This window comes from Balaenoptera physalus, assembly GCF_965194825.1.
Source record: "Balaenoptera physalus genome assembly, chromosome: 19".
Taxonomy (NCBI): domain Eukaryota; kingdom Metazoa; phylum Chordata; class Mammalia; order Artiodactyla; family Balaenopteridae; genus Balaenoptera; species Balaenoptera physalus.
The window spans coordinates 15,024,421-15,046,965 of record NC_138900.1 but is presented as its reverse complement, the minus strand read 5'-3'; the positions used below and the strand labels follow the sequence as shown (position 1 = coordinate 15,046,965).

Genomic DNA, 22,545 nt, shown 5'->3' with positions numbered 1-22,545 from the left:
ACTAAATATACTAACAGGTTGTTCTGGGTTGAATGGTGACACCCCAGAGATATGTCCACATCCTAACCCCCATAGACCTGTGAATGTGACCTTATTTGGAAAAAAGGGTCTTTACAGATGTAATTAAGTTAAGGATCGCTAGCTGAGATTATCCCGAATTATCTGGATGTGACCTAAATCCACTTACAATAGACAGAAGATGAGAAGATATAGAAGAAGGCTGTGTGAGGGCAGAGGCAGAGATTGAAGTTATGCAGCAACAAGCTAAGAACACCTGAGTCTAGTTCTGATTGTTGCTTTGTGTTTTGGGAGCGTCTTGATTTTTCTTGCCTTTTCATATGCCTTGAAAGTTTTTGTTGTTGTTGAAAGCCAGACATTTTGTTTAGGACAGTAGTGTGCAGAAAAGGATTAACATAGCAGACCTGAGACTTCTTATCCTTAGAAAGGCCTGCTTGAAGTTTGGCCCTTGGCTTGCAACTAGAACTTGGATTTTGAGAAGATTCCCATTATCCTCACTGATAAGGATGGCTTACTATGCCTAAAGTGTTTGTGCAAACAATATAATTTACGCTGAATACCTGCTTTCCTTCTGAGAGTCTGAAATTCTGGTATGTGCCAGGCAGAGACTGCCTATGTGACTAGGCCCCAATAAAAACCCTAGGTACTGAATTTCTAATGAGCTTCCCTGGTTGGTACCATTTCACATGTATTGTCACAACTCGTTGCTGGGGGAATTAATGGGCTGTGTAACTCACTGGGAAAGGATCCTTGGAAACATGCGGCTGGTTTTTCCTGGACTTTGCCCAATGCACCTTTTCTTTTTTGCTGATTTTGCTTTGTATTGTTTTGCTGTGAGTTCTCCCAGTGAATCATTGAACCTTGGAGGGAGGGTTGATCTTGGGGTCCTGCAACACCATAGTAACTGAGGAAAATAGTTTTTATGCCTGAATGGGGGCATACATTTACTTCTGCAAAGCCTTTAGTGTGGAGTTTTGAGTTAATCCAGTTAGGAGTTTTAACAACTAAGCAAGGTAAGAGAGTCATACAATTTGATTGCATTTATGTAAATTTCAAAGATAGATAAGTGACAAACCAAGACATTATTACATTAACAATCAGGATAGTGGTCAGCTGGGGTCTGAGGGGTCAGAAATGATCATATGGGGTGGGCGTTTCTTCTTGAGGTACCCACAATTGTCATGGTACGAACGCGGGCTGGAAAAGAATTTCCAGACACAAGGCAGAATGAAAAGAAGATAGAATTTTTTAGAGGGAAGGGGCGCTGCCAGAACAGCGGGGCGACTTCCTGATAGCCAGGGAGAGTCGACCCCGAGCAAGGGTTACTGGTCTGTTTTTATAGCCAGGGAACAAAGGAACCTGCGAGTCATCTGCTGATTGGGCAGGGTATGTATACTTTCAGTGTGCAGAGCGTGAGAAGAACAGGACAAATATCTTTCCTTATATGGGATGGGAAAGGGACAGGGCATGCTGCTTGGGAGGGCTCTGGGACATTGTAATGGTCGCAGTGGGACAGAGTGATAAGAGTCTTGTAACTCTTTGTTCCGGCAATGTTGGCCCTTTGAGTTTATCTTGTTCTTTGTCCTTGGAGCACCACAACAATGTACTGTTTCTTCACTTGTATGGCGTTACACTGAACTTACACATTCTATGCAGTTTTCTTCAGGTGTTTTCTATTTCACAATAAAAAAAATTAAAGAAAAAATATTTAAAGGTTACCTGATGATTTTGAAAATATTGAAAAAAGTACTCCTCCATCAGAAAGTTTAGATATACATCTAAATGACAAGCACATAGGAAAGGACGCAAATGAGAAAAGCTGGCAAGTATTAACTTCAGCAAAAAGAATGGCTCAGACATGAATAACATTTACACAATACTAATGTAACCATGAACATTAATTTAAACCACTTTAAGGGTAATTGGAATAAGGTATTTGTCTGCTGATGTGAAGGATATTACACCTGGGTTCAAGGAGGAGCTGCAATGGCTACACAGACAGGGGACACCCCTCCCCCTCTCCCGAGTGGTGCCCCATAGATCCTCCCCTTTATCCTACCCTCAAGCCGGGGCTTGTGGGATAAGAGGTATCCACCCTGCCAGACCGAGACTCAAGACCTTTCTGCCACATCATATGTGTCACATACCCAGGCGGCGAGCTTGCAAAGAAAAGAATTACACGCTCCTTCCAGAGGTATTTTCCACGGCTCTGGACTACATTTCCCAGGGGCCATCGCGTTCACGGCTACTTCCCGTCGAAAGACCGAGTTGGCTTATGGTCCAAGTTCCCAGAGAGGGCCATCTGCGGAGGAAGAGTAGCGTGGAGTCGTCAGTTGAGACTTGCGTTCTAAACGCTGCCTGGAATTCGTTGACGCTTTGCCAAAGATAGAGCGGTGTGAGGACAAGGTCTTTGCCGAGCGAAGTGACAGGGTCCAAGACCGAGGCCTGTGAATTGAGACCACTGGGCTCTGGGCTCTTCAAGGTTGTCCCGGCTCCAGACTACATTTCCCAGTGTCCGCCGTATCCGAGGCAAAGTTCTGTCCGCACACCGGCCCTTTCAGGACCATAGCAGGGGTCGTGCGCGAGTCCCTGAGGAACATCCACAGCTTGAGGGAACCGCAAAGTCGAGTGAGTCTAAGACCCGGAAGCGGAATGACCCCTGAGAGGCCGAGGCCGCGGGGAAGGGCAGTGAGGGGCTAACATTTTCGGAGTCTGAGGCTTTACCAGCCAGCAGGTGTGGGAAGGAAGACGGTGGGGAGTTGAGTATGCGTGTCCGCGCGCGCTAGCCATCGCGACAGGGAACCTTGGGTGCTTGTGTGAAATTGATACAGAAGCAAGGTGTGGGAGTGATCGCACGGGAACCGTAGAGGTGTGTGTGTGTGGACGGTGCGATGGTGACGGGAGCAGTATGTGATTGTTATTTAGGTGTGACTGTGCATGTATATGATTGTGACTGCGTCACCATGTGCGTGACCGTGTGTGTAAATATGGTAGCAGCAACTGTGGGGCCAGAGACAAAGAATTGAGCATTGCATTTAGTAACATTCACAATCTTTCGTGAATGTGTGGAGAGCAGTTTCTGTGTGGCTATTAGTTGGATTGGAGTAGGGTAACGTAGAATGAGGGGAGAGGAATGGGAGACAGTGTGCACCACATATTCGAAAAGTTTTTCTGTAAATATGAAAATGGAACAGCCGCTGGTGTGGGAGAAGTGACCTATCAGTATGCTGGTGGGAATGAGCCATGAGAGAAGGAAAAGAAGTACAGGTAAGTGTGAGTAAGCCAGGCTCATCTGTGTGGTGTGTACTGAAATTTCAAGAATAAAAGAAGGGTAGTAGCGTTGCAGCGAGTGAGCCAGGAGCTCAAGTTTTGAAAAAACAAGTGGAAAGAAATATACAGTGTTTGGTAGATGTCAGCAACAGTGAGGTGTGGTGAGTTATATATGATCTCTTGGCATGAAATTCAAAGGTAGAGCTTTTGTGGAGGACGAAGGGAGAAAGGTCTGAGAGTAATAAGAACAAGGAGGACACCTGCCCCACTTCCAGACCCAGTGGCAAGAGGCTGTAGGGGGATTTAAAAAAAACGTAGAGAGGGCTGCAAGAGTCCTCTGGAGAGAGCCAGGTTTCTGTTAGATCCAAAGGTGAACGGAGTGTTCAGGGAGGTGGTTGAGGATAAAAGAGGGGTTTATGACTGTGAATTCCAGAGGGCATACAGGAAAGTGTCAGGAGTTGAGGAGGGGTGAGAAAATGGGACATCCAACTGATGGGGAGTAGAGCGTCTGAAAAGAGAGATGATCAAGGAGCCTAGGGCTTTTTATGATGCACGTAAACATGGATGCAGGGAATACAGATGCTTATTCTGGTTGGATTCACGGCAGTGTTGGAGAGGTAGTGTTGGGCTAGAAAGGTGGACTTTTGAGAATTCCCTCCGAAAGAGGGAAGCTGAGGATGGAACATTTAAGAGTGTTTGGGGTAGGCAGAATAATGCCCCTCCAAGGATGTCTGGACACCTGTGAATGTGTTACCTTACAAGGCAAATGGGATTAAGTTAAGGACCTCGAAGTGAGGAGATTATCCTAGATTATCCAGTTGGGCCCAAACTAATCACCTGGGTCCTTAAAGTCAGTAAATCTTTTCCAGCTGAGTTTAGAGTCAGAGGGAGATGTGATCACAGAACAGTGGTCAGAGAGATGCAAAGTTGCTGGTTAGATAAAGGAAGGTAGCCTTGAGCCAAGGAGTGTTGATGGCCTCTAGGAACTGGATAATGTAAGGAAATTAATTCTCCCCTGGAGCCTGCAGAAAGGAACACAGCCCTGCCGACACCTTGCTCTTAGCCCAGTGAGAACCGTGTCAGACTTTTACCTAACAGTAAGATAATAAAGTTGTATTGTTTTAAGCCACTGCATTTATAATTTGTTACTCAGTAGTGGAAAACTAATATAGTGGTATAGTTTCTTAGCCTCAGCTCTGTGGAAGGGTTTTGAACCGTGTGACATGAGAGAAACTCAATCCCTATTGATAAAATTTAGGGCTTTAGGTAAAGCACATAGGCCCACTCTTGTAATTTACAGTTTTGCTGCATTGTGATATTTTTTAACATTGGAATTTAATGAATTTTTCTTTGTGATCTAACATATGGTCAGTCTATAGTTATTTGTTTTGCACTTGGTTTATCTTGAATTGAGAGAAATGTGTTAAAATTCTCTATTATTAATGAAATTTTATCTTGTACAACCTGTAACTTCTCCTTCATGAAGCTTCCTGCTGTTAGTTGATATATAGATATTCATAATTGTTATATGTTTATTGTGAATGGTAGACTTTAGTATTTTAGCATCCTCAAGATCATGGCCCTTGCTTATTTGTTTGTTTGCATTTTGCCTTGTATATATTTCTCCATAATTTGTAAAATAAACCTTTTTTGAAGTTTATCATATATAGAGACAAGTGTATACATGATGATACAAACAACCAATACAATCAAAATTGTACACCTTGAGTTACCACAAAGGGAACACCCATGTAATAAGCACCCAGATCAAGAGATAAACCATTGCCTGCATTCCAGAAGTCCCTCTTGTGCTCCTGTTCAGTCAGTAGCTTCCCCAAAGTAACCACCATCCATCAGTTTCATCTGTTTTTGAACTTATGTGTAAGTGGAGTCATATAGTATATAACCTTTTGGCTTCTTTTGTGCAACATTATGTTTGTGAGGTTCATCCATATTGTATGCAAATATAGCTTACTGTTTGCATTGCTAAATGCACTAGTATTCCAGTGCATGAATATACCGACTATATTTGTCCATTCAACAGTTGTCATACAGTTGATAGACATTTAGAACTCTTTATGTCCCTTGTACCTGAAGGACAGCTTGGCTGCATGTCAATTCTTTGACTCCCTCATTTGTTTTTCCACAAGTATATTGTAGGAGCTACCTCACTATTTGGGGCACTGAATTTAGCAGTCTAATGACAACTGAATTTCCTTTTTCTTATAGGTGACTTGATATTTTTATCTTGATTCCCCATGGATTTTAGTCTAATAATTTTATTAGGAAATGTTTTGGTACAGACAATTTGAGTCATTTTCTCCAGCAATATAGTGTGTATTTTCATTATGCGTATTCATGCATTATTTCAGAAAATTATTCTTAAATATTAAAAATGTAGTTTTTAATATTCTCTTCTTGATTTGGATTTCATCTCTAGAGGCTCTGCTTAGTTGCAAGTTGGATCACTTCTTTTTTTTTAAATTAATTTTATTGAAGTATAGTTGATTTACAATGTTGTGTTAATTTCTGCTGTACAGCAAAGTGACTCAGTTATACATATATATATATATATATATATATATATACTTTTTCATATTCTTTTCCATTATGGTTTATCACAGGATATTTTTTTAACATCTTTATTGGAGTATAATTGCTTTACAATGTTGAGTTAGTTTCTGCTGTATAACAAAGTGAATCAGCTGTAAGTATACATATATCCCCATATCCCCTCCTTCTTGCATCTCCCGCCCTCCCTCCCTATCCCACCCCTCTAGGTGGTCACAGAGCACTGAGCTGATCTCCCTGTGTGATGCAGCTGCTTCCCACTAGCTTTCTATTTTACCTTTGGTAGTATCATGGGATATTGAATGTAGTTCCCTGTGCAATGCAGGAGGTCCTTGTTTATCCATCCGATATATAATAGTTTGCATCTGCTGATCTCAAACTCCCAATTCTATCCTCTCTCACCACCCCCGCATTGGCAACCACAAGTCTGTTCTCTATGTCTGTGAGTCTGTTTCTGTTTTGTAGGTATGTTCATTTGTGTCGTATTTTAGATCCCACATATAAGTGATGTCATGTGGTATTTGTCTTTCTCTTTCTGACTTACTTCACTTGGTGTGATAATCTCTGGGTCCATCCATGTTGCAGCAAATGGCATTATTTCATTCTTTTTAATGGCTGAGTAGTATTCCATTGTATATATTTACCACATCTTCTTTATCCATTCATCTGTTGATGGACATTTAGGTTGTTTCCATGTCTTGGCTATTGTAAATAGTGTTGCTGTGAACATAGGGGTGCATGTATCTTTTCAAATTATAGTTTTGTCTGGGCATATGCCCAGGAGTGGGGGTTGCAGGATCATATGGCAACTCTATTTTTAGTTTTTTGAGGAACCTCCATTCTATTTTCCATAGTGGCTGCACCAACTTACATTCCCACCAACAGTGTAAGAGGGTTCCCTTTTCTCCACACCCTCTCCAGCATTAATGATTTGTGGATTTTAATGATGGCCATTCTGACTGGTGTTAGGTGATACCTCATTGTAGTTTTGATTTGCATTTCTCTAATAATTAGCGATGATGAGCATCTTTTCATGTGCCTATTGGCTATCTGTATGTCTTCTCTGGAGAAATGTCTATTTAGGTCTTCTGCCCATTTTTTGATTGGGTTGGTTTGTTGTTGTTATTGAATTGTATGAGAAGTTTGTATATTTTGGAAATTAAGCCCTTGTTGGTCGCATCATTTGCAAATATTTTCTCCCAATCTGTAGGTTGTCTTTTCGTTTTGTGTATGGTTTCCTTTGCTGTGCAAAAGCTTATAAGTTTGATTGGGTCCCGTTTGTTTATTTTTGTTTTTATTTCTACCGACTTGGGAGACCTAAGAAAACATTGGTATGATTTATGTCAGAGAATGTTTTGCCTATGTTCTCTTCTAGGAGTTTTATGATGTCTTGTCTTATATTTAAGTCTTTAAGCCATTTTGGATTTACTTTTGTGTATGATGTGAAGGTGTGTTATAACTTCATTGATTTACATGTGGCTGTCCAGCAAGTTGGACCACTTCTGACTTTCATTTTTTTCTTATAATAATTATCATCTCTTTGTTTCATTTTGTTCCATTTGCTAACTTTTTTTTTAAATTTATTTTATTTATTTATTTTTGGCTGCATTGGGTCTTCGTTGCTGTGCATGGGCTTTCCCTAGTTGCGGAGAGCGGGGCTACTCTTTGTTGCGGTGCGTGGGCTTCTCATTGTGGTGGCTTCTCTTGTTGCAGAGCACGGACTCTAGAGTGCAGGCTCAGTAGTTGTGGCACACGGACTCAGTAGTCGTGGTTTACAGGCTCTAGAGTGCAGGCTCAGTAGTTGTGGCACACGGGCTTAGTTGCTCTGCGGCATGTAGGATCTTCCCGGACCAGGGCTCAAATCCGTGTCCCCTGCATTAGAAGGTGGATTTTTAACCACTGCGCCACCAGGGAAGCCCCATTTGCTAACTTTTATATTTTTTGTTCCATGCTGTACTTTCTGTAGTATTTGTCATATGTTGTGCTCTTTGTAATTATTCTTCATTTCTAAAGTGGTTTTGCCTATGAAGTGGTTCTCTTTCATTCTTGAATTGTACTAGCTTTCATATGTGGTCTGCCTATCACTTCCTCCCCTTTCCTGAGATCATTGTACCATTTGTGCATGTAGTCTTGCTTCTGAGCTGTGATTGTATCATAAATTTTAAAAATTCATATTGGAATGTTAGCTAATAATTTTAATCTTCTCTGAAATTTTTAGTGAGTTTTCTTTATACATGGGGAATTTGGACACTCTTTTCAAACTTTTATCTAACAATATCTTTGGACACGGTGTTTCTAATTTTGTTTTTGGAGTGTGATTTTTTTTTTTTTTTTTGGTATACCTGTCACTGGCACTTTCCTGTGAAAAGGTGAACGGGGCAAAGGTAGTTTTTTAGGTTCTTCTGCTCAAGAGTTCGTTCCTCTGTTACTACAATAGAACACAGTTTCTTTAAAAGATAACGCCTCTGAATATCCAGGCCTTCTTTGTTGTTCAGAACCTAACCTGGTTCAGGAAGACCCCTACTATCAGCTCTGAGAGCCACAGTGTCTTCTTTTCTGCAATTAAAGAATACAGTCAAGCTCCCAATTCATTCAATGAGGCTAGTATTACCCTGATACCAAAACCAAACAAAGCGTATCTCATAAAAATATGATACAAAAATCCTCAACAAAATGCTAACAAACCAAATCCAGCAACGTATGAAATGAATTATGCAACATGTCCAAGTGGAATGTGTCCCAGGAATGCAAGGTTATCTGAACATCCAAAAATCAATTAATGTAATGCATCATATCAATAGAATAAAAAACAAAAATTACATGATCATTTTAATAGACACCAAAAAAGCATTTGACAAAAGCCAATACCCTTTCATTATAAAAACACTATAAACTAGGAATAAAAGGGAATTTCCTCAATCTCGTATAGGTTATCTATAAAAATCCTACAACTATTAATGGTGAATGTCTGAATGCTTTTCCCCTAAGATGAGTAATAAGACAAGAATGTCTGCCTTTGCCACTTTTATTCAATATTGTGCTGGAAGTTTTAGCCAGGGCAATTAGACAAAAAAAAAAAAAAAAAAGCATCTGGGTTGGAAAAGAAGTAAAACCATCTCTATCTGCAGATAACATGATCTTTTCTATAGAAAATTCTAAGGAATACATACCCCAAAACACTGTTAGAACTAATAAATAAGTTTAACAGAGTTTCAGGATACAAGATCAATAAATAAAATCAATTGTATATTATACACTTGGAATGAACAATCCAAAAATGAAATTAAGAAAGCAGTTCCATTCACAGTAGCACCCAAACAAATAAAATATTTAGGAATAAATTTAACAACTGAAGGTGAAACTCATACTCTGAAAATGACAAAACAGGTATTAAGCAAACACTTGTACATAAATGATCATAGCAGCATTATTTATAATAGCCAGAAGGTGGAAACAATCCAGATGTCCATTAACAGATGAATGGGTAAACAAAATGTTGTCTGTCCATACAGTGGAATATTATTCAGCCAGTATTTCAGGAGTGAAATACTGATACATGCTACAATTTGGATGAACCTTGAAAACTTTATACTAAATGTTTTCACAAATTTGACAACCAGTCACAATAAGTTCACATACTATATTATTCCATTCCTATGAAAATCCAGAAAAGGAAATCTGTAGAGACAGAAAGTAGATTAGTGGTTACTTAGGGTTGAGGGAGAGGTGGAGGGAGAGTGTAGGGGGTTGAGGGGACAGGGAGTAATAGCTAAAGGATACAGGATTTCTTTTTGAGGTGATGAAAATATTCTAAAATTGACTTGTGGTGGTTGAACATGTTAATTTGCTAAAAAAAAAATTGCTCACTTTAAATGCATTAATTGTAGAGTATATGAATTATATATCAGTAAAACTGCTTAAAAAATAAAAGAATGCAGCCTATGTGTTTTGCCACCTTAAATCCCCCTGACATCTGTATGCCTCCTTTTACCACCTCCACCATCAATCACCTTTTCATAGCATTCCTACTCACATGCACTCATTCAGGGTGTAGTCTACTCCTCATAGGAATGAATGTTTCTTATGTCTTCTTTGGAGAAGTGTCTATTTAGAGCTTCTGCCCATTTTTTGATTGGGTTGTTTGTTTTTTTGATATTGAGCTGTATGAGTTGTTCGTGTATTTTGGAGATTAATCTCTTGTCGGTTGCATTGTTTGCAAATATTTTTTCCCATTCTGTAGGTTATCTTTTCATTTTGTTTATGGTTGCCCTTAGTTTTGTGGTATGAGTGCTTTAGATGAAAATGAGTCAGTAAGTATTATACACTTTGTGGGACATAGAGGAGATAGATGAAAGGCCACTGTTGTACAGGGAGGTGCACAGGAGGGCCCTGGGCAAATGCACTGGGCTCCCAGATTGGAGAGTTTCCCTGGGGATGTCTAACTTTGGGTCCTTATTGTTAAAGGGGTTATTCAGAGCAAGTCAGAATGGCCTTATCTCATATCCCGAATATCCTGATCCACGTCATGATTTAGCATTACTGATTGGACTGAAACTTCATCCTGCTGTATTTGAGTCTCTTGGGTTTTGGATAGGGCCAGGATTTCTGCAGATTCCCTCTGACCTTCCTTCAAGGAATAAGATGGTATTCTTATTCCATTTGAAAGCTCTGAGGAAAGCCTGATCTCTCATTATTCCTTCCCTCTAGCTCTGCTTTCTCAAGACTGCTTCACCGTGAGAGGAATCTAGAAGACTGAGCGACTCTTGGAATTTTAAGTTATGGCCCATGTGAGTTGGAATTTCTTTTCCAAAAATATAACCATTTATATCACATCATGTCAATATTTTTATTCCTTATCCTTAAACTGCTTACCTGAGTCACTATTCAACGTAGTAAGTGATAGTTGTGAAACAGTTCGGTGCCTTCCCTAGAGGTCCCTCTTCTCTCCAACATGGCATTCAATACCTCCTGTGACCTAATACTTTGGCAGAGCACTGAAGGAAAAGATATTGTTTAAAGGAAATAGTAGAGACTTTTAAAAATCAAAACTGTGGCTCAACAAGGTGGAATTGTGTGACTAAAAGGGACCCACTGCATGAAAGCTTTTATTTACTCTATATAATGAGGTGTTTCAATTAAGAAAGATGGGAGTTGGTGTTAGTTGGTATTCATTTTAGTAGTGGCACTTTGTCATGCTTTTAGATAGAGAATATAAGAGGAGGTTGAGTTCAGAGAGCTCTGGGATTTTGCCAGGATATCAATGAGAGAGTAATATCATTAACAAGACATGCGCTGATAGTCAGCTGACAGCCTAGATATTTTATACATTCTCCACAGAAAATGGTATTCAGTTAGAGAGTGTATCTCTTAAGAATTCTTTCAACTTCAACTAATAGAAAATTCAAGTAAAAGAAGCTGAAAGAAAAAAAGAAAACTATTCTCACATAGTAAATCTAGAGTTGATTATTCCAGGCTGTTATAGCCTCTTGGTGGTATCAACAAAGAACTCATATGATATCTATTATTCTGGGCTGCCATCCTGTTGTCTTGATGTTTGTTACAAGAAGGCCATAACAATGTTGTGACTGAGCAATAGGAGATTTTAAGAGCATATAGGCACTTGGCTTCAGGGACACTAATTTCCATATCATTTCCCCCCACACTACAGGCAGCCAACTCCAGTTTTTTGCTGAATGTATGGACCTCTTCCTGCAGTGCCCTTTTCCATCTTTTCCCCATCCATCTAAAAGATTTCTTTTAACTTCACTGTTGATGTTTGGGTTTGTCATTTCAGCAATTGATGATGTTCAGGGATGTAGCTGTAGACTTCTCTCAAGAGGAGTGGGAGTGCCTGGACTTGGAACAGAGAGCTCTGTACAGAGACGTGATGTTGGAGAACTACAGCAACATGGTCTCACTGGGTAAGATTCAGAATTTGACCCCAGAAATTCCTGATACCTACATTGTGAACTTTTGGATTGCCTTTCAAGTGTCTAGGGGGATTTCTGACCTATTTCTGGGAAAATGGTTTGTGCTTTATAAATTTGGCAATAGTCATCATCATTGGGAAACTCCATCTTCCCCATCCTTTATGCATTTTTCTTGCCCTTTCTAATAACTAAGGGACTTACGGAACCCTTACCACGTGGTAATTTCCTATTTCTTATTTTCTGATCAGGACTTTGCCTTTATCAGCCAGATGTGTTCTCTTTACTGGAGAAGGGGAAAGAGCCCTGGATGGTTTTGAAGGATGAGACAAGAGGACCTTGCCCAGGTGAGTGAGGGCTGAGCAGGCACAAGGAGGCCATCATTGCAGATAACACCCAGCTGTTTAGTGAGTCAGTAACATCTCTGTAATATTGGTCTAGAATTTCCTCCTCAGAGGCCAAAAGCCTGTGGATAAAGGCCTGAGACCTAGAAATAAAAGTAACCTTTTCAACATGAATTTCCAACTGAACCTCCTCTTCAACTCCAAATGCCACTCCATTTCAGTGCTCTCAGTTTTCCTTCATGTTACGAAAATGTAAATGCCGTTCTTTTTCTCCAGTGGTCAGTTTATCTATGGTTTGGATTAAGTTTCTTCCCATTTCTTTTTTTCCATTTTGATATTTGTAAATTTCATAACTCTCTAAAAAAACATTTTTGACCCTGTTTTTCATTTTACCTGCTATCTCTTGAATTTTTCTTATTTTGCCTAGTTTCTCCTTGCTTCTGCATATTCTTCATTAATTAACTCTTTCTTTTAAGCAACATTTATTGATTTTATAATTTCATTTTAGGTTAAGAAGGGTTTACAAAGAGTCTGTAATCAATTAAGAAACTTGGTATTCTCTCCTATGACTGGAGCATTTTCATAAATTTCTGCAGAGTAGGCTTTACATTAAGAGAAGGCCTAATAGGCTGCTTTTTTATGGTTTCTTGCTACAGTGAAGAGGAAATAGCAGGAGAGAGGTTAAGGCTATTGGAAGACAATGAGGAGAGAGTACAGTGTCATAGAAGACAAGTCCTGGCTGTCAAAAGGAAGCAAGGGGTATATTTGGCAGCTAGATGGTAATTGATGAATTTTCTGTTATGGTCAGGAGTCAGGTTGAAATAACTTACTCTTGGAGCTTCTTTTTTATTGGAAATATCAAGGAAGGAAAATAAATTTTATTCCCTTATTGGAATCATGTTTCTAAATTCCAGAACCTATATTGATGTTTTAAAATTGTTCTTTTTCCGAGCTATTGATATATGGAAAAACTTGAATGAATCTCAAGGATGTTATGCTGAATGAAAAATGCCAATCTCAAAAGTGTAATTGACATATAACATTCACATACTATATGAATTCATTTATACAAAATTCTGGAAATCACAAAGTTAGAGACTGAGAACATATTAGTGGTTGCCAGGGGTTAGGAATGGGCAGGGAGCAGTAGTGGTGGTGGTTATGACTATAAAGAGATAGCATCAGAGAGAACATCTTTGTGGTGATGGACTCTTTCTGTATCTTGATTATTGTGGTGATTACAGGAATCCACATATGTGATGAAATAACATAAAACTATACACATATATTGTGCCAATGTTTATTTCATGATTTTTATATTGTAGTATAATTATGTAAGATGTATTCATTGGGCAAAACTGGGCAGAGGGTACACAAGACTCTCTGGAGTATCTTTGCAAATTCCTGTGAATCTATAATTATTTCAAAATAAATGCTTTTAAACCTTACTTTGTTCTATAAGGTATATAAAATTTTCTCTCGTATTTTTATTCCCTAAATACTACCACGTATGTTTTTAATTTTAGTTTATTTTTACGTATTATGATTATACTATTATATATTAAGGTTGTTCTACATTTCTTGTTACTGAAGTTACCACTCTTGGTACACATCAGTCATTCCTGGGATTTTTCTGCATTAGATGATACTTATATTTCAGATATGAGATTCCTTAGCCAAAGGGTTCAAAGTTAGAAAATCATGTGCCCAACTAATTTAAGATACTTCATTGAAAAAAGTTATTTTAAATCATACAAAATTATATGAATAATTTAAATAACCTGTGCTATTTATTTATAACCCATAACTGTTTCATCCATGTTTCAGTAGAGGGCCATGACATGTTCTCCCTAATTGCAGTTCTGCCTATTCTTTCTTATATCAACCATTCCAATAATTCATTCTCCTAATTTCTTGGTTCTGTTTTGTTAAAGGGAGTGGGAATTTAGGCAGTCTAACTGTAGATGCTTTATTTTTCCCAACCTTTAAAAAATTTTTTTTATTGAGCTGTAATTGACATACAACATTATATTGGTTTCAGGTATACAACATAATGATTCGATATTTGTATACACTGTGAAATGACCACTACAATAAGTCTAGATATTCTCTATCCCCATACACAAAATATGCCATATAATATTATTGACTATAACCACCATGCTTTGCATTATATCCTCATGACTACCTTATGTTATGACTACTGGTTTGTACTTCTTGACCCTCTTCACCCATTTCGCCAAACCCCCCACCCCTTTGGCAACCACAGTTCTGTTCTCTGTGTCTATGAGATTTGTTTTGCTGGTAAGTTTTTGATTACTGATTCAATTTCCTTACTACTAGTAATCAGTCTATTCTGATTTGTATTTCTTCATGATTCAGTCTTGGAAGATTGTATGTTTCTAGGAATTTATCCATTTCTTCTAGGTTGTCTAATTTGTTGGTGAATAATTTTTCATAATAGTCCCTTATGGTCGTCTGTATTTCTTTGTCATCAGTTGTAACTTCTGTTTCATTTCTGATTTATTTGAGCCCTGTCTCCTTTTTTCTTAGTGAATCTAGCTAAAGGTTTGTCAATTTTATTTTTTTAAAGAACCAGCTCTCAGTTTCATTGATCTTTTCTAGTATCTTTTTTTTTTTTTTTTTTGGCTGCACTACATGACTTGTAGGATCTCAGTTCCCCAGCCAGGGTTTGAACCTGGACCACAGCAGTGAAAGCCCAGAATCCTAACCACTAGACACCAAGGAACTCCCTCTAATATCTCTTTAGTCTCTTTTAGTGAGACTAGTCTCACTATTAGTCTCTTAGTCTCTGTTAGTAATTAGTCTCTATTAGTCTCTTTAGTGATCTTTTATTTCCTTCCTTCTACTAACTTTGGGCTTAGTTTGTTGTTCTTCTTTTTCTAGTTCCTTTAGGTGTAAGGTCAGATCGTTCATTGGAGATATTTTTGTTTCTTGAGGTAGGCCTGGATCACTATGAACTTCCCTCTTAGAACTGCTTTTGCTGTAAGACATCGCTTTTGGTATGTTGTATTTCCATTTTCATTTGTCTCAAGGTATTTTTTGTTTTCTCCTTTGATTTCTTTTTTTAATTTTTATTTATTTATTTATTTATTTATGGCTGTGTTGGGTCTTCGTTTCTGTGTGAGGGCTTTCTCTAGTTGCGGCAAGTGGGGGCCGCTCTTCCGCTCTTCATCGCGGTGCACGGGCCTCTCATTATCGCGGCCTTTCTTGTTGTGGAGCACAGGCTCCAGACGCACAGGCTCAGTAATTGTGGCTCACGGGCCCGGTTGCTCCGCGGCATGTGGGATCTTCCCAGACCAGGGCTCGAACCCGTGTCCCCTGCATTGGCAGGCAGATTCTCAACCACTGCGCCACCAGCGAAGCCCTCTCCTTTGATTTCTTCGTTGACCTATTGGTTGTTCAGGAGCATGTTATTTAATCTCCAAATATTTGTGATTTTTCCAGTTTTCTTTTTGTGATTTGTTTCCCATTTTATACTGTTGTGGTCAGAAAAGATGGCTGATACGATTTCAGTCTTCTTAAATTTATTGAGACTTGTAGCATACTATATGATCTATCCTGGAGAATGTTGCATGTGCACTTGAAAAAAATGGATACTCTGCTGCTTTTGGAAGGAATGTTCTGTATATATTCAGTTAATATGGTCTAATGTGTCATTTAAGGCGCATGTTTCTGTATTGATTTTCTGTCTGGATGATTTATCCATTGATGTAAGTGGGATATTACAGTCCCCTACTATTATTGTATTGCTGTCAATTTCTCCCTTTAGGTCTGATAATATTTGCTTTATATGTTTTGGTGCTCCAGTGTTGGTTGCATAGATATCTACACGTGTTATATCTTCTTGTTGTATTGACCTGTTTATTATTATGCAATGCCCATCTTTGTGTTATATTATAGTCTTTTAAAAAAAATCTATTATGTCTGAAATAAGTATAGCTCCTCCAGCTTTTTTGTTGTTGTTGTTTCCTTTTGCATGAACACTCTTTCCATCTCCTCACTTTTAGTGTGTGTGTATTCTTACACCTGAAGTGAGACTCTCATAGGCAGCATATAGATGGGTCTTCTTTTTTATCCATTCAGCCACTATACGTCTTTTGAATGATGAATTTAATTCATTTACATTTAAAATAATTATAGATAGGATATACTTACTGCCATTTTGTTAATTGTTTTCTGGCTGTTTTCTGGTTCCTCTTTCTTCTCTTGCTCTCTTCCCTTGTGATTTGATGAATTTCTTTAGTTTTTTTTTTTCAGATTCCATTCTCATCATCTTTTCTGTATTTATTATAGATTTTTGCTTTGTGGTTACCATGTGTGTGCATGTGTGTGTGTGTGTGTGTGTGTGTATGTATATGTACAGTCTACTTTAAGTTGATAGCAAGTTAAATTGAATGCAGTCTAAGACTCTACATTTTTACTCCTCTCCTCCCACATTTTGTTTCTGATTTCATATTTTACATCTTTTCATTTTGTGTATCCCTTTACTAATTATTGTAGTTATAGTTATTTTTATTACTTTTGTCTTTTAACTTTTATGTTAGCTTTATAAGTGATTAGTCCACTACCTTTACTAGATATTACCTTCACCTGTGAGGTTTTTTTTCATATGTTATAGTGTCCTAATTAGTGCCCTTTTCCCAGCTTAAAAAAGTCCCTTTAATATTTCTCGTAAGGCTGGTGTAGTTGTAGTGATCTCCTTTAGCCTTTGCTTGTCTGGTAAACTCTTTATCTCTCCTTCAATTCTGAATGATAACATTGCCAGGTAGAGTATTCTTTTTTTTTTTTAATTTTTATTTATTATTTATTTATTATGTTTATTTTTGGCTGTGTTGGGTCTTCGTTTCTGTGTGAGGGCTTTCTCCAGTTGCGGCGAGTGGGGGCCACTCTTCATCGTGGTGCGCGGGCCTCTCACTATCGCGGCCTCTCTTGTTGCGGAGCAGAGGCTCCAGACGCTCAGGCTCAGTAGTTGTGGCTCACGGGCCCAGTTGCTCCGCGACATGTGGGATCTTCCCAGACCAGGGCTCGAACCCGTGTCCCCTGCATTGGCAGGCAGATTCTCAACCACTGCACCACCAGGGAAGCCCAGGTAGAGTATTCTTGACTGTAAGTTTTTTACTTTTAGCACTTTGAATATATCATGCCACTCCCCTCTGGCCTGCAAAGTTTCTGCTGTAAAATCTGCTGATTGTCTTATGGGGTTCCCTTGTGTGTAACAAGTTGTTTTCTCTTGCTGCTTTTAAAGTTCTCTCGTTATCTTTAATTTTTGACATTTCAATTATATTGCATCTTGGTGTGGATGTCTTTCAGTTTATCTTGTTTGGAACTCTCTGGGGTTCCTGGATCTGGATGTCTGTTTCCTTCCCCGGGTTATGGACGTTTTCAACCTTATTTTTCACAATAAGTTTTCTTTCTCTCTCTCTCTTCTCCTGGGACTCCTATAATGTGAATGTTGTTCTTCTTGATGTTGTCCCATAGGTCTGTCAAGCTATCTTCAGTTTTAAAAACTTTTTTTTTTTTTGCTCTCTGTTTGGGTGAGTTTCACTACCCTGTCTTCTAATCACCAGTCCTTTCTTCTGTTTTATCTAGTCTGCTGTTGAACACCTCTAGTGTATTTTTCAGTTCAGTATTCTTCAACTCTGTTACTTCTGTTTGGTACTTTTTTATATTTCCATCTTTGTTGAAGTTCTCTCAGTGTTCACTCTTCTCCCAAGGTCAGATGCTCCTCAGCATTTTTATGACCATTACTTTGAACTCCTTATCAGATAAATTACTTATCTTCATTTCATTAAGATATTTTTCCTGGGATTTTATTTTGCTTTTTCATTTGGAACATATTTCTTTTTCCCTCATTTTGCTTGACTCTTTTTTTTGTTTGTTTCTATGTATTAGGTGAAACAGCTACCTCTCCCAGTCTTGAAGGAGTGGTTATAGGAAGACTAGGGCTGTGTTTCAGTCTGCTGTCTGTGCAGTACCCTGGGGGTAATAGCCTGCCAAGAACTCTCTGATTGTTTCAGTCCCATGGAACCCAGAAACACAAGCCCCCCCTGGCCCTCAGAGCCAGGTATTCAAGGGATGTCCCCTTGGATGTGGGCTTGGGTATGTGGATGTCCCCCATGTTGACTCGACTTGTGTTGGGTGGGGCTGCAGAGGGCACCAGGCTGGGGCAAGACTGCCCAATGGGTTGGGTGTGGCTGTGGGGACACACCAGGCTGGGCAAGCCCAGTCACCAGCTTGGGTGGGACTGTGGAGAGCACATCCCACTGGTGCTAGCAAAGTAGAGGGAGAGTGTAAAGTGGCACCCGCCAGCACCTCCATCCCTGGAGACAGTTACAACAGATCCCAGCAGATACTTTAATATTAGCAAAAGGATCTCCATATATGGTTTAGGCACTTTGCAAACTTCTGCTTTTTCCCTGGGTCTTGGGGTGAATAAGTCTGTGCACAAGCCCTTTAAGAGCAGAATCCCCATTTCCTATAGCCCTTTGGTTTTCCTGGACATAAGCCCCATTGGTTTTCAAAGCCAAGCATTTTGAGGGCTCATCTCTCTAGTGTAGGTCCTAAGGTTTGGGGTGTCTAATGTGGGGCTCGAACCCTTTGCTCCTCATAGGGAACTCTGTATTTGTGAGAGCCCTCCCAATTGTGAGTTGCCACACCAGGGGTGGGGTTTTTGGAAAGACTACTTGTCTACCTCTCCTGCCTGTCTCAGTGTGGCCCTTTGATCCTTTGCTGTGGAAGAGCTTTTCAGTTAAGTGTCAGGTCTTTTTCAGAGGGTATCTGTATTTAACTAGATTTGATGTGTCTGTGGGAGGAGATGAGTTCAGGATCTTCCTATGTTTTCATTTTGAACTGCCCTCCTATTTTTTTCCAGTCTTTATGATTGAGTCTCTAAACTACTAACATAAAATTTGTAGACTTCTTGAATGAGTTTTTGTAGAGCATTCAGCTTAGTTTTCATGAAAACAGACAACCTTTCTCTCATATTTCTTTACATAATGTTATTAAAAAATATAAATAAAATATCAGGAACAGTTGGTATAAACAGGTTTGGAAGCAAACAGCTGATTCATGGTAAGCACATGGGCATCCTAGAGGTAGCTACTACTTGAATGCTTTTGTATATTGTGGACATTAATCCTTGTGTTTTCTTAAGGATTGGAGGGCATTGGTTCATGTGGAGGTCAGGAACAAAATAAGTTTCAGTGTAGCTTCACTAAAAATGGGTCATTTTTGGGCTTCCCTGGTGGCGCAGTGGTTGAGAGTCTGCCTGGCAGTGCAGGGGACACAGGTTCGAGCCCTGGTCTGGGAAGATCCCATATGCCGCGGAGCAACTAAGCCCGTGAGCCACAATTACTGAGCCTGCGCATCTGGAGCCTGTGCTCCGCAACAAGAGAGGCCACGATAGTGAGAGGCCCGTGCACCGCGATGAAGAGTGGCCCCCACTTGCCACAATTAGAGAAAGCCCTCGCACAAAAACGAAGACCCAACACAGCCATAAATAAATTTAAAAAAAAAAGGGTCATTTTTAATTAAAACCTTCTAATAATTTAATAGGATAAAGGCTATTGATTTCTAGTGAGGACAAGTATTTCCCCTGAGTTGTTTACTGATTTGCTACTCATATTTATTCGATAACTGTCTGCTCTGTGCTTGATTTATCTGTATCACTTGTTGGCTTAATACTTTTTATTTTTAGTGTGAATGGGCATTCACATAAAGAAAACACTAATACACTAGTGCCTAGTTAGAGTGACTAAAATGATATTTGTTTTCTTTAGGATTTTAGTTTTCTTTTATTTTGGTCCCAAAATTTTTATTTTACAACTTAATTGAAGTATAATTGGAGATAATAAACTCCACATATTTGAAGTTACAATTTGATCTTTTTTGACATGTGTATGTATCCATTAAATTATCACTATAATCAAGACAACAAACACTTCAGTCATTGCCAAATTTCCTTGTGTCCCTTTGTTATCCATCCCTTCTTCCACCTCCATCTGAAAGAAATCACTAACTTGGTCTCTGCAACTCTATCTAGTTAGTTTATATGTTCTAGAATTTTATATAAATTGACTTATACAGTGTATACTTTTTGGCCTTGTTTCTTTTGCTAGCATAATTTTCAGATTCATCTGTTGTTGTGTGTATCAATAGTTTATTTTTTATTTCTCTGTAGTATTCCATTCATGGGTATGCTGTAATTTATTTATTCATACACCTGTTCATGGACATTGTTTTTAAGATTCTCAGCCATTATCTTTTCAAATATTGCTGCTTCTTCCATTCTTCTCTGTGTAAGTTTCCACTTACACTTGTGTTTAATCTCCTAACTGAATCTTCTATGTCATAATGCTTCTCATGACTTTTCCAATCTTTTTCTCATAGAATTTTTCTTTTGACCTATATTGGTTTCTTGTTCTCTGATGAAATGATCAATTTTATGTTTTAGCTTCTTGAGCATAGTTATTTTTAAACTCTGTCTCATAAGTCCAATATCAAGAATCTTTATAGGTGCATTTCTGCTATCTATTGTTTCTATAGTTTCTATATTCATGTTGTCTGGTTATTTCTTTAATTTCGTGCCAGACACTGTTTGCCAAATGTGAAACTAATCACTAGGATATCTTCCTTTATAGAGAATTTCTGTTCGCTTTTACCAAGTTCTGAAGCATTTTTGTTGTTATCTCAATCCGTTGCCCTCCTTGGTCACTGGGATAAATTGAAACTGAGCTGTAGTTCCTGTGTAGGTCTACCTCTGTTTTACCCACATTCCTAGGTTATGGTCCTTCAGTTATAACTCATCATGAGAGATGTTTAGGACGCCCCCTGTAGACAGACCCTAGATACCAATCTCTGTTACTTTAGCCTTGAGAACATGTCATATGTTCTATCAGTCTCTAAGCCAAATGCTAATACCAGTACAAATTTTTTTTTTCTTTTATTAGAGTATAATTGCTTTACAATGTTGTGTTAGTTTCTGCTGTAGAACAAAGTGAATCAGCTATGTGTATACATATATCCCCTCCCTCTTGAGCCTCCCTCCCAACCCCCCCAGTACAATTTCAATAGTAGAAATTGGATAAGCCCTTCAGCATATTCAAATAGTAGCAGTTGTAGTATTTTCTTGCTTTGATTTTACCAATAAATTTGATATCCCATGGAGATTTGGTAAAGGTCACTTGAGAAACGGCTTGAAAGCATAAAATCGAATGGATGAGCAATACTATAAACTCAAGAAATAAATAAAACAAAAACACCTTGGTTGGGATCATCTGACAAAATATGACTTGACTAATAAGCACAGTGGAGAAAATGAGCAGGGCAAAGTATTTAAATGTGCATAGGCAAATGGAAGAATGAGTAAGTAGGTATGATTCCATTTCTCTGAGCTAGCATGGATATGCTTTTGTTTCCTCTTATCTGTACAGAAAGTAATGTGGAATTATGTGTACTCGTTTCAGTAGATATGGAAGGGATTAGACAATGAGGTATATTACATTTCACATGATGCCAGTTGTGCTTCCTGATCCCTGATTTTTGTAATATTATCCTTTACTCCCTCCTATAACCGCCCCCCTTTGCTTTTTTTTTTTGACGTGTAGTGTATTTTTTTTTAATAGTAATCTTTTATTTATTTATTTATTTTTATATTTATTTTTGGCTGTGTTGGGTCTTCGTTTCTGTGTGAGGGCTTCCTCTAGTTGCGGCAAGTGGGGGCCACTCTTCATCGCGGTGTGCAGGCCTCTTCGCTATCGCGGCCTCTCTTGTTGCGGAGCACAGGCTCCAGACACGCAGGCTCAGTAGTTGTGGCTCATGGGCCTAGTTGCTTCGCGGCATGTGGGATCTTCCCAGACCAGGGCTCAAACCCATGTCCCCTGCATTGGCAGGCAGATTCTCAACCACTGCGCCACCAGGGAAGCCCCTGTATTTTTTTTTTACAGAATTTTTTTTGATACCTAACATGTGCTAAGTGTTGATTTACCATACTGGGTAAAACATTCTTAAGTCTTTAAATTGATATCCCATGATTGGGGTAGTACCTGCACTTATTTTTTTGTTGTTGTTGAACTCCTCAGATGAAATTGACCTGAACAAAACTTTATATATATATTTTTAAAATTTATTTATTATTTATTTTTGGCTGTATTGGGTCTTTGTTGCTGCACGTGGGCTTTCTCTAGTTGTGGCGAGCGGGGGCTACCCTTTGTTGCGGTGCATGGGCTTCTCATTGCAATGGCTTCTCTTGTTGCGGAGCACGGGCTCTAGCCTCGTGAGCTGCAGTAGTTGTGGCATATGAGCTCAGTAGTTGTGGCGCATGGGCTTAATTGCACTGCAGCATGTGGGATCTTCCTGGAACAGGGCTCAAACCCATGTCCCCTGCATTGGCA

General features: G+C 39.0%; 1 protein-coding gene across 8 annotated transcripts in view; it reads left to right on the top strand.

The window, feature by feature from the left end:
* ZNF790 (zinc finger protein 790) overlaps window positions 1-22,545 on the top strand; it is a 94,664-nt gene that overhangs the window by 67,336 nt on the left and 4,783 nt on the right. For 4 of the 8 annotated variants that reach the window (XM_082439342.1, XM_082439343.1, XM_082439345.1 and 1 more), the window contains 3 exons: window positions 10,567-10,646; window positions 11,654-11,780; window positions 12,038-12,133. In XM_082439342.1, coding sequence (XP_082295468.1) covers window positions 10,638-10,646; window positions 11,654-11,780; window positions 12,038-12,133 — 232 coding nt within the window. In that variant the 5' untranslated portion in view covers window positions 10,567-10,637. The other 4 variants (XM_082439347.1, XM_082439341.1, XM_082439348.1 and 1 more) reach the window with 4 other exon arrangements.